Below are 12,602 nucleotides of genomic sequence, written 5' to 3'. Positions count from 1 at the left end.
TGGCATAACATGCACTCAATCCAGAAATAAGAGAGCAATACCAATTCAGCAAAAAACGTCCAAGAGAAAAACACCCAGTGGTGCACTAGAAGACAGTGGTCTATTTCAAACTTGCTGCTGTTTTTCAAGGGTATTTCCCTTTTACAATTCCACCAGGTTCCTGTCTTTTGGTTCACATTCCTACTCCACTATGCATTGCATGATAAAACCTGGCAGATGACAAAGGCTGCAATCTTAGTTATGTGTACTAGGAAGAAAGTCCATTGAACAAAGTGGGACTTTCCAAGTAAACACATGGGATCAGATTGTGAATCTTTGAGTGGTAAACTGTGCCAGGCTCAGTTACACTTCTAGTTGATAACTCTTTAAGTGGAAAACATCTAAGGTGGATGGAAAAGAAAATACCTTACAAATAAAGGGGTAGGAGTGTTGAGCTGCTAATGGAAACTCAGAAAAGCTATAAGGTTGGGTTATATTTTCATTCTCTCATTGGAGTCTTTATACAAATTTATAGGCCAAGAATGTCATCTTTTAAACTTTTTATATGACTTCATTAAACTTTGAAAATTTATGAGAGCAGCAGATACACAAGGAAGACCAGCCAGACTTCTTCAAATGCTGCTCTACTTAATACATGAAAATATTATTCAATAGAAGAGACATGAGCTCCAAAACTCCAGGGGTGAAAAAGATGGCTTTCTCATGCAGCAGTCAAGATTATTGCCTTGAGAATATCCAGTGCCGCTACAACTATTTAGCCTGCTCAACAAGTTATTGTATTAAGATACATATGTGCTGTCTGGTTTGAGGGGGGCCTTGGCCAAGTGCCTTCTAGGCCTCTCTGCTCTCCCCCTCACTGCCCCATTTTTTTCTTTTAAGGCAAAGATGACAAAGTGGGGTGGACGAGAAAAAGTATTTATTGTTGTCCAATGTGTTTTGGACCCTATTTGTCATTTATTAGGGAAGTTCCAAAAGAAGATTTCAAATTTGAGTATGCTGGCTCTTCAGCCTCTTGTGCACTGGAGTGGCTAGAGGCCTGCCCCTCTCTGTCCCTCATTGGCCAAATGCCCCTAAAGGCAGTGTCTGATTGTTTCAGCTCATTTCTACTCTCGCATTGGGGGAAATTTTTTAAAGTAAACTGGTCCACAGCTGCAGCCTTGACTGGCCGGCACAACACTTTGTTTTTTACAGTGCACTGTGATTTGCTGCCACTGGCCTGAAGCCATTACTCTGTCTCTGGGGGTCATTTTGGGACACCTGAAACTGCACTCTGTGATCTGGCTACTGTTAAGGTATGCTCCAAAGAAACTGAAGTGCACTGATACTTATCCAATAGTAAATGGAGCTTTTAGGTTACAAGCATAGATGTGTTCTGGGCTGCCATCATCCCTCCCCTGGACCAGTTCAAGGACTGTTAAAGTTGTGAAGGGGGAAGACCCACATGCTCTATTTCAAATTAAAAGATGGGAGCTTGCTTTTTTTGAATGATTTTTAAAAGTTCCTGTATTTAGAGAATTGGCACACCAGGGGAGAGTTTCTTGAATAGGTCTTTCCTTGATGTGTTGTTAGTTGTCTAAGCGCCAGTTTGTACTTTCAGCAGAAGCAATTGATAAAGCTTTTCTGCTCTGCACCATTTTAGTCTGCAGATAGGAGAGATGTACATTTGAATGCTGCCCTCAAACTCACTTCACATAGAAAACTAGTGTGATCAGAGGAAAAGTTGTTGTTATTGTTATACCATCCAATAGCTGAAGCTCTCTGGGCGGTTTACAAAAGTTAAAACATTAAAATATGATATACAGAGTTTAAGAACCATTTACATAAAAACATATGGACAATATATACAGCAACATATAAATAAAAACAACTTTTTTTAGAGTACTGCTGGATTTTAAAAACATTTTTTTTAAAATCCAGCAGTAAAACACAGCTTAAAACAACACCGTTTAAAACAGTATACAAAAGTCAGCAGAAGGAACAAGAGTTCTAAAAAGGGAAGGCCTGCTGGAATAATAGTGTATTTAATGCCTGCTTAAAAACCTTCAACGAGGTGAGCAGGCGCATTTTAACCGGCAGGTCATTCCACAACTGAGGGGCGGCAAAGGAAAAGGTCCTCTTGCGTGTGGCTGCCAGTCTCACATTAGGCAGCCGCAGCAGAAAGCCCTCAGAGGACCATAGGTGGTGGACTGGGACGTAGGGAAGGCACTCCCTAAGGCACCTTGGACCTAGACCATGTAAGGCTTTACATGTAAAGTTAGGCCTAACCCTCTCTCTAATGTACTGGTTTTATATGTGATGAGACTCCTACCCATGGGGATGGTATTCAAATATCCAGCTTCTCCCATTTACAGCCCAAGAAAAGTCCAACTTGGCCCTATGTTATTTGTTCATGTTGATGATTTTTCTTTCCTATCTGCAGTCTGAAGTGATAGCATCCCAAAAGGAATACACTATGTGATTTGTCTGTCAGGGATGCTTGTCTGTCAGGGATGCTTTGACTTGGATTCCTGCACTGAGCAGGGGGTTGGACTCGATGGTCTTATAGGCCCCTTCCAGCCCTACTATCCCATGATTCTGATTCTATGATTTAGCTGGATGTGTAGCTCAGCACTTAGATGCACATATATTTATTCTCCCACTACATTTTTATATACTTTTAGATATGCTGATTATCAGCATCTTGATTTTAATGCGTAACCCTAGAAGCCACCCTTTGCTGCAAGTACAACATTTTAAATAGCTGGAAGAAGCTGCATTTTTATCTCATTTTTAATTGTTTGAAAAAAATTATACTGAAATAGTTATTTTTACTATTGCTTCATGAAGAACAATATTATTTTTAAGGAAAATACCACAAACTACAAAAATATTCTGACTTTACCAGGACTGAGGTGTAGAAATATTGCAGTATATTTAATGTGCAGTGCAAGTGTTACCAGAGAGAGGAGGAATGTGGGATTGTCACACATTTAACTCTCTTGTTTTATTGTAGCTGCTGACATGGTACTATTGTCAATACTTATGTGTTGTTGTTTCTTAGATATTTTAATGGCTTGTTTTATATTGTTAGCAAAACACATTGTGGATTTTGATGGACGTAAAGGTGGATTGCAAAACATTTTTTAAATGTGACAATTGATAATTAGCTCATTACTGCCTCTTTTAATTCAAGTGGATTGTATTCATTAAAACCTGACAAGGACCGCCATGACTACACCAAGAATCCTTTCTTCTATTTTACAGCGTCTAGAAATACAAATACTAACCACCACACTGAAGCTTACTATCAACCATTTTAAACAACGAGTATGGCATTCATTTTAAAACTTTAGCCAAAATGGTTTCCTAAGAAATACACAAATCCTGGTATAACACACTAAAATAGGGGGATTTGCCTTAATAATCCTTAAAGCATTCTGCAGGAAGTATCCTGCTTTTGGACAGATATGTATCACTGGAGCTTTCAAGAACTATGTTTTGAGAACTGAAAGAAGAAAAGAACCAAAGAAAAATTCCTTACACTTCCTGCCAGAGGAATTTTGATTAATTAGGAACCAAATCAGAAATCCCACTTAATCTGTATACTTCATTTTTTCCTCTGCTCAGCTGGCCTGCAGGTGCAGCGAAGCTTGGCTGGCTTTTCAGTGTGGTGAGACAAAAGTCATTACTGAAATTCATTGGCACACTTTCCCCTCAGAACGCAGCTGATGTCATGGAATAACAAAACCTTCATGGTAACCCCTAACAACCAAAGCTACACTAAACAGTAAATGTTACCTCCACCAAGATACTGGATTTTAAGAAAATTTAACGAGATGGTGTCTGTCTACTAAGAACCATAAACATATTACAGCCTTCCTAAATGCACTAGCACATGACTACGAACTAGCCATGATTTTCATATTCAGAGCAACATTTTAGAGCAACGTCTTTCATAACCGTTTCCACTATCGTGTGTGTGTGTGTGTGTGTCTAATCTCATACATTTAAATATATGCTAGTGAAAAGTGAAATAATAGAGCAAATGTCCTAACTAGAAATTTCAGGTATGACTAGGTTTTGCTCCAGTTATCAAGGTATACATTAGGGGGACGGGGACGGTATGGGACTGCGCTAAACTCCAGAAATAAGGTGATTTTTGTAGAAGTTACTCCCGAATCACATTGGATCACTGCTTTGTACTCTAGCGTTTGTTAATGAACAGGCATTTATACTGTTCTTTTTTTTCTTGTGTGGTGGAAGTATAGTGATGAAACCTTTCCGAATGTGGCACTACTCCTACCTGAAATATAAAAAACATTCATTTGGGCTTTCTAATCAGAAGATAACCATGATTATGCTTTGGGCCAGACTGAACTATCTGAACCTCTTTAACAGAGCTGTAATTTTTCCAGAGATGCTCTTTCAGGTGATATGACTGAAATAGAGTCCTGTGTTTTCTTTATTTGACCCAGTTTATAAACTTTACTGCTATTGCTTTATGTTTTTAATGCTAGTGCATCAAGCTTTGTGTCCCTTCCCTAGATAGATACTCTTCTATCAGCATGATGTAGTGAGTCCCTGCTATTTATCAAACTGACTTTCAGTTATTAAGAGATGATAAAGGGTCATGTTTGCATTGTTATTTATTATGAATATTTCATATAAAGAGTGAGATTGTATTTATGGAAATTATTTTATGATGTAATTATTTAAAACACTGGAGAAAATATAGGCATAGGTTAAGCCTTGGAGAATTGCTCTTAGAATTTGTTCTGGTCAAAATACTTCAATCTTAACATTGTTGGTGTTGTAAAATGTGGAATAAACTTCATAATTAAAACAAATATTTCTAGTCCATGTTTCTGACCACCGGGGGCCTCTCGGTGGCTTGATAGGCCAAAGTTAAAATAAATGCTTGTTTAATGGTAAAATATGGAAAATGTGAGCAGTTATTTTTCCAGAACTTGGTTGCATACCTTTATAAGTTTTTGGTGGTATGTGGCAATTAATATGGATTTGTAAATACTTCAGATTATGTAATGGGATTGGTTAGAAATTTCATAGGTTTGGTTAGTTAGGAACCTGAAAATATATTACTTACTTTATTCCAAGGCTAGGCTCTGGCATTAAGAACAGGTTGTTGTTGAACTGTGGTGAGCTCTGGCTCTCATCGACTCATATCTTTGCTCTGCTAAAGAGTGTTGTACTTATGATTCTAGCTCTGAAGATTTTGTCCTTTGAAATCAGGATGGAATTTGCCTGGCGCCCACTGTCACAGGGTAGGCACGATAATGCGCCTGGTCATAGTTGCTACGAGACTTGCTCAATCTGAGTTCTAGTTGAGGGTGTTTCATCACCCCCAGCTATCTGGAAAACCAGAGGCCTAGCTGGCCTCTACAATGCAGGAGAAGATGTTTGAGAGTGGTTGTGTCTTTCTGCCTCACTATTCCATAATGGTTCCTTTCTGTTTAGAGGCTGTTCTTGCCTGGAGATTCAAAAAGTCAGCCCAGGAAACGGAAACTTAAGGGTGGTGAGGGGGGAGGAAATCTGGTTATAATGGGAATCAGAAACTTAACAAAACTCTAGTGCCATCCTGATTGGCTAAGCAGTTGGGAGTGGCAGTTAAAATAGTGTGTAAAAGCGGAGCAGGTTATCAGCCCAAACTGGACAGTTCAGAAGAAGAAATGGGCTAGAAATCAAAAGAAGCTAGGCTGGAGATTATTCTACTCAGCACTGGTTAGGCCTCATCTGGTGTCCAGTTCTGGGCACCGCATTTTAAGAATGATGCGGACAAGCTGGAGAGGGTTCACAGGAGGGCAACAAAGACGATCAGGGGACTGGAAACAAAGCCCTATGAAGAGAGACTGAAAGAACTGGGCATGTTTAGCCTTGAGAAGAGAAGACTGAGGGGAGATATGATAGCGCTCTTCAGGTACTTGAAAGGGTGTCACAGAGAGGAAGGCCAGGCTCTCTTCTCCATTATCCCAGAGTGCAGGACACAGAATAATGGGCTCAAGTGACAGGAAGCCAGATTCCGGCTGAACCTCAGGAAAAACTTCCTGACTGTTAGAGCAAGATGACAATGGAACCAATTCCCTAGGGAGGTAGTGGGCTCTCCCACACTGGAGGCATTCAAGATGAAGCTGGACTGTCAAGATGTCAAGACTGAGCATCTGTTGGGGATGCTCTGACTTGGATTCCTGCATTGAGTAGGGGGTTGGACTCGATGGTCTTGTAGGCCCCTTCCAACCCTACTATTCTATGATTCTATGAGATTACTGCAGAGAACCCAGACTACAGGGATAAAAGAAGCTGAGCTGATAGCAAGAAGGCTGGAATCTGTACTGCCAATGAACTAGGATGAGCTGATAGAAATTGTTTTATTCCTAAATATTGGCTAAGTAGGGAAACAGTCTAGACTTGATTTAGATGGGTGCATTTTCCCATGTTATTTTCATACCCTCATTGCTCTTATGGTTAACTTCTAGAACTGTTTCAAAATATGATTTCCCCCCTAAAAATACAGTAACTTTGATTGCTGTCTTTCAAAACCTTTAGTTAAAACTATTTTTGTTGTTGTTGGTTTAATCATGGTCTGATGCCTTGATTTTCATCTCATGCTTAATTGCCTTACTAATCCACACAATACAGAAATGGCTGGGTAAGTAATAAGTTAGAGATTTAAGGGCCAATTTAGTGGAGGCAGGCAAGAGATAAAGACATTCACTTAGTGGCAGCAGTGATGAACACAGGATGGATTAAGTTAGTTGATTTGCTCATGCGTCCCTTCGTTCTCATAGAATCATAGAATAGTAGGGTTGGAAGGGGCCTACAAGGCCATCGAGTCCAACTCCCTGCTCAATGTAGGAATCCAAGTCAGAGCATCCCTGACAGATGGCTGTCCAGCCTCGTCTTGAACGCCTCCAGTGTGGTAGAGCCCACCACCTCCCTAGGTAATTGGTTCCATTGTCGTATTGCTCTAACAGTCAGGAAGTTTTTCCTGATGTTCAGGCGGAATCTGGCTTCCTGTAACTTGAGCCCATCATTCCGTGTCCTACACTCTGGGATGATCAAGAAGAGATCCTGGCCTTCCTCTCTGTGACAACCTTTCAAGTACTTGAAGAGTGCTATCATATCTCCCCTCAGTCTTCTCTTCTCAAGGCTAAACATGCCCAGTTCTTTCAGTCTCACTTCACAGGGCTTTGTTTCCAGTCCTCTGATCATCTTTGTTGCCCTCCTCTGAACCCTCTCCAGTTTGTCTGCATCCTTCTTAAAGTGTGGTGCCCAGAAATGGACACAGTACTCCAGATGAGGCCTAACCAGTGCTGTGTAGAGGGGAACTAGTACTTCCCGGGATTTGGAAGCTATGCTTCTATTAATGCATCCCAAAAGAGCATTTGCCTTTTTTGCAGCCACATCACATTGTTGGCTCATATTCAGCTTGTGATCGACAACAATTCCAAGATCATTCTCGCTTGTAGTGTTGTTGAGTCACATATCACCCATTTTTTAACTGTGCATTTGGTTTCTTTCTCCTCGGTGCAGAACTTGGCATTTATCCCTATTAAATGTCATTCTACTGTTTTCTGCCCAGTGCTCCAGTCTATCCAGATCACTTTGAATTTTGTTTCTGTCTTCCAAGGTACTAGCTATCCCGCCCAATTTTGTGTCATCTGCAAATTTGATCAGCATTCCCTGCACCTCCTCCTCCAAGTCATTAATAAAAACGTTGAAGAGCACTGGGCCCAGGACTGAGCCCTGCGGTACCCCACTCGTTACCTCTCCCCAGTTTGAAAAGGTCCCATTGATAAGCACTCTTTGAGTCCAATTCTGTAGCCAACTGTGGATCCACCGGATCGTTGTTTCATCTAGCTCACTTTGAGCTAGTTTGCTCATCAGGATATCATGGGGCACTTTGTCGAAAGCTTTGCTGAAGTCGAGGTATATGATGTCATCTTCTTTCATTAGCTACTTGTAAAGCCTCATCAGACAGCCACTTGGCTTTCTTGCATTTCTTTGGGATGGATTTCGTTGCTGCCTCCTGAACAACGTTACGGACTTCTGTCCATAGTTCCTCAGGCACTCTGTCTATCAGGTCTAATCCCTTAAATCTATTCCTCACCTCCACTGTATATTCATGAGGGATATGATTTAGGTCATACCTGAATGGTTTAGTGGTTTTCCCTATGTTCTTCAATTTCAGCCGAAAGTTTGCAAGAAGCAGCTCATGATCTGAGCCACAGTCAGCTCCAGGTCTTGTTTTTATTGACTGTATGGAGCTTCTCCATCTTTGGCTGCAAAGTACATAATCAATCTGGTTTCGATATTGACCATCTGGTGATGTCCATGTGTAGAGTCGTCTCTTGTACTGTTGGAAAAGCGTGTTTGCTATGATCAGCGTGTTCTCTTGGCAAAACTCTATGAGCCTTTGTCCTGCTTCATTTTGTACACCAAGGCCATGCTTGCCTGTTATCCCGGTGATTTCTTGACTTCCTCCTTTAGCATTCCAATCCCCTATGATGAAGAGGACATCTTTTTTTTTGGTGTTAGTTCTAGAAGGTGTTGTAGGTCTTCATAGAACCCATCAACCTCAGCTTCTTCGGCCTCAGTGGTTGGGGCATAGACTTGAATTACTGTGATGTTGAATGGTTTGCCTTGGATTCGTACTGAGATCATTCTGTCGTTTTTGAGATTGTACCCCAGTACTGCTTTTCCCACCCTTTTGTTGACTATGAGTGCGACTCCATTTCTTCTAAGGGATTCTTGCCCACAGTAGTAGATATAATGGTCACCTGAATTAAATTCGCCCATGCTTGTCCAGTTTAGTTCGCTGATTCCCAAGATGTCGATGTTCAGTCTTGCCATCTCATATTTGACCACCTCCAGCTTACCTTGATTCATTGATCTGACATTCCAGGTTCCTAAACAATATTGTTCTTTACAGCATCGGATTTTCTTTTCACCACCAGACACATCCACAGCTGAGTGTCACGGCATAGCTTATGGCTTCACTGAGTTACGCAAGCCCCTTCGCCACAACAAGGCAGTGATCCATGAAGGGGATACAAATCATACACCTTAAATAATAGAAATAGAAATCAGAGATGAGATCAAGTTGCTAATCTGGTATGAATCCAGACTCTCTATTTATGTGCATGCATGTGCACAAATGTATGTTATGTGTGAAAGTAAGTAGTCAATTTGACTGTTTCTAAATGAGTGTGTTTTAGAATCTTGGTGTGATCCTGATGGCATTTTTAGATTGTTAGTCCTCTCTCAAAGTAGATGGTTTCCAAACAGCAGATGCGATGTGCATAATGTTGTATTTAATACAAATTCAAATCTTCAAGAAATATAGTGTTCTGTGCCCTGGAAAGGACAACCCCTATAGCATCACATGTACTAACTATGATTAATGTGCTCAGATCAGATAAGCATTTGCCACCCAATGCTAATTTTGGTTTTAGTAAATGGTGGGCAGTGGTCTTCACTGGCCATTTAGTAAGATTATGAATGTTTGCACTTTATCTGCTAATAAAGCACAGCACTCCATTTAGTTTTCCTTTCCCAGAGCTGGATAAGACCTTTAGTCTCTCAAGGTATTTGTCTTAACTAAGTGAGACTGAGTAAACAAATCAGGCAGATTAACTTTGTAAACAAAGAACAGAGTGTTACCTACCAAGATTAGCTCACCATAAAAATGGGAAGAATTGCATAGTGTTTACAATACTGTTTGCAGAATGATCTCTTTATTCTTTAGTGCACTCAGTACATTTTATGCATTCCCTCAGCTCTTCAGTAGCAACAGTTCTTTTCTTTTGTGTTGCCAGTAAGTAAAAAGAAGAAAAGCTGCAAGAATGCTTTAAATGGGTTTACGTGTGTGAGTTTGCCCAGGCAGTGTCTGCAGCACTACCACCTCCTCCTCCTCCTCCAGCTCAGCAGGAAGTGGGAGGAGGTGTTAGGAGGTACTCAATACCTTGTAAACTAGGGAAGATGTGGTGTGAAATGATCCAGTGCTGGTCTGGCCTGGCAGCCATGCAGCCCCACGAAGCACATTCTTGCCAGTGATTGTACCATGCTGTTGCTGGGATCGTCCAGATTGGAGCAGCAGTGCAGATTTTGAAGTGCAATTAATTGTAGTTGGCCCAAGCATGCCCTTAGAGATAGAAAGCACTGAGTTGGCATCCAGAAAGAAAGCAACCTCGAGCTCACACAACGGACACACCAGTGACTGTGATCCCTGTTTGCTTTCAGCCAATGTGCCTAGCTCTGGAGAGAATTGTGGTTGCTCTGAAACGATAGTCTCTTAAAACTCATTATGGTTGGCCTTGCTGCTAAAAGTGATACATTGCTTGTGCTTGTTTTTGTGTCACCTTCAGTTGCAAATAAAAAAACACTGGTATCTTTGTCCTTAATTCTTGAATTAGAAACAGTAGTTGCTTCTGACTCCTGGTTCTGCCTTTTGCAGGAAGCTTGTAAACAGTTACGCATATGCAAGTCCTGTCAACGTCAGTGAGGCTTAAGTTCATATAATTTGTCGTGTAGATAGTAGTTCACGAATGGCCGTTCTTAACACATGCAGGAATATATACACATTCCAAGATAAACTAATCTAGGGTATCTTTTAACATTGGTTGTAATGAATCTTGGCAGATTTGTTCCAGTGAGACACACACACACACACACACACACGTGTCTATTCCAAAGGTGATCACATTAGGAGATAGGTGATTGGTAAAAAGCACTATACGAACTCCAAAACTGAATTAATTAGTTCATAAACAGCAAACAATCCTAGGCACACTGAAATAGGGATGTACGAAAGTCACTTACCTTTCCGCGGATTATGTTGATGGCGGGGGGGAGGCGTTCCGTCCCTCCCCCGGAATCCTTGACAGGGGGGGAGGCACTCCGTTCCTCCCCCCGGAATCCTCCACGGCCAGCTGTGCTCCGCGGCAGCTCTGCTGAGCAGCCAGCCAGGCCCAGCCAGGCCAGAGCCGTCCGCAGCCGGATTTCCGGCCGCGGAGGGCTCTGGGGGAAAAAAACAAACAAACCGCATAACCAGTGAATTTTTGATTCACTGTTTTAGCCTACGTAAATATTGACGTAGGCTAAAACGGCGAATCAAAAAGGGATGCAAGTAGCGCCCGCTACGCTATTTGTGTTTCCCTTTATTTTCGCCATCATAGTCTACGTAAATATTTACATAGATTAAGATGGCCAAAAATAAGGAATGCAAGTGGCAGCGGCCGTAGCCGCCGCCATTTGCGTATGCGGGTTTGTTTGTTTTTTACCTTTTAAAAAAATCTTTACTTTAAAAAAAGTCTTTATGTAGCCTATCACGTCGTCGTTTTTTTTAAAAACCCAGCCATGATAGGCTACATAAATCTTTACGTAGCCTATCACGTTGTTTTTTGTTTTTTGTTTTTTTACAAGACAAATGGCGGCGGCAGCAGCCGGTTGGAAGACCAGCTGCTGCAGCCGCCGCCCGGAAGATCCGCCCCAGGTAAGTCTCGTCCCGGGGGGATCCGCGGGGGGGCAGGGGGGTGGCAGGCTGTTCCGCCACAGATTTCGGGGGGCCAAATTCACTGGCATTCGGCCTCACCGAGATCTGTGGCGGAATTCTCTGACATCCCTACACTGAACAGATAAGGCAGAAAACAAAGTCAATATCATAGGCATCTACATACAGGGCTCAGAAGGTGGGGTAATTCAATTAAAGTCCTGCTCAATGTCTAGACTGAAATTTGCTGTACATGGAAGGTTAGTGTGGATCTAAATGGGATGGACTATGGTTCTGGGGGATCTGTAGAGGTTGGGACCAGGCAAATTTGGATTCTAAGGCTTTCTGGAAGAGAGAGAGAGAGATTGGGGAGAGAACTACAGATTTGAGAGAGAAGAAGAATTTAGCAGCAATTTGTGCAAGGCACATGCATAACAGAGGCTAGCCAGTATCCTGAGTCTAACACCTCAACACTCACACAAGCACACAATTGGAAATCAGATAAAGGGTGTAGAAGCTACAATTTGTAGGGAAAGGACCTCTAGAAAACAGATTAGAATTGAAAAGATAGCTCTCCAGGGATTCCAGGGAAAGACGCTGCACCAGCAAAGCAGGGTTAGTCCAGAACTGTCTGCCAGAACTGGGTGTCCTGTGGGGAAAGGATTAACTATGCATTATGCAGACCAGTAGGTTCCATGACCAATGGATGCAGCCAGAAATGGTACTTGCTATGCACTAAAATGTATGGCACTGAACCTATGGGAGGCCAGGAACACTGGGTATTGGAACTCTGAGGTTTTATAGCATTTAGACCAGGGGTGGGCAATACATGGCCTGTGAGCCGCATGTGCCCCCCACCCTCCCCCAGTGGCCCCAAAAGCTTGGCATTGGTAGTGGCTATGGAAAGCCCAAATGGCCAAATTTAGCTTGTTTGCAAACTAAATTTGGCCCTTTTGTGCTCAGTAGCTGTTACGGTGCCCCAAAAGGGTTAAATTTAGCTTGCTGTCAGGGTGGAAACTGAGCTGATAGAACCCCAGAGCAGTTCTGATTCTGAGGAGGATCAGCAATCCGTGGGAGAGGAGCCAGCTCATCCCTCACAGGCACAGCAGCTGGCAGA

General features: G+C 42.1%; 1 protein-coding gene across 28 annotated transcripts in view; it reads left to right on the top strand.

Annotated features, from left to right (window-relative positions):
• RAD51B (RAD51 paralog B) overlaps positions 1-12,602 on the top strand; it is a 575,587-nt gene that overhangs the window by 121,799 nt on the left and 441,186 nt on the right. For 3 of the 28 annotated variants that reach the window (XR_014789878.1, XR_014789868.1, XM_084848206.1), the window contains exon 10: positions 1,192-1,292. The exons of 23 other annotated variants lie outside the window; for them this stretch is intronic. Coding sequence is in view for 3 of the 5 variants with exons in the window: in XM_084848206.1 (XP_084704332.1) it covers positions 1,192-1,292 (101 nt within the window). In the remaining 2 variants the exon portion in view is untranslated. Of the gene's footprint in view, positions 1-1,191; positions 1,307-4,247; positions 5,801-12,602 lie in introns of those variants that run through there. 2 more of the 28 variants (XM_084848179.1, XM_084848220.1) reach the window with 2 other exon arrangements.

Source organism: Heloderma suspectum, chromosome 1 (assembly GCF_057233095.1).
Source record: "Heloderma suspectum isolate Gila_16-S chromosome 1, 16-S_ref, whole genome shotgun sequence".
Classification (NCBI taxonomy): domain Eukaryota; kingdom Metazoa; phylum Chordata; class Lepidosauria; order Squamata; family Helodermatidae; genus Heloderma; species Heloderma suspectum.
The sequence above is the reverse complement of the archived record's forward strand: the minus strand, read 5'-3'. Positions and strand labels throughout refer to the sequence as shown.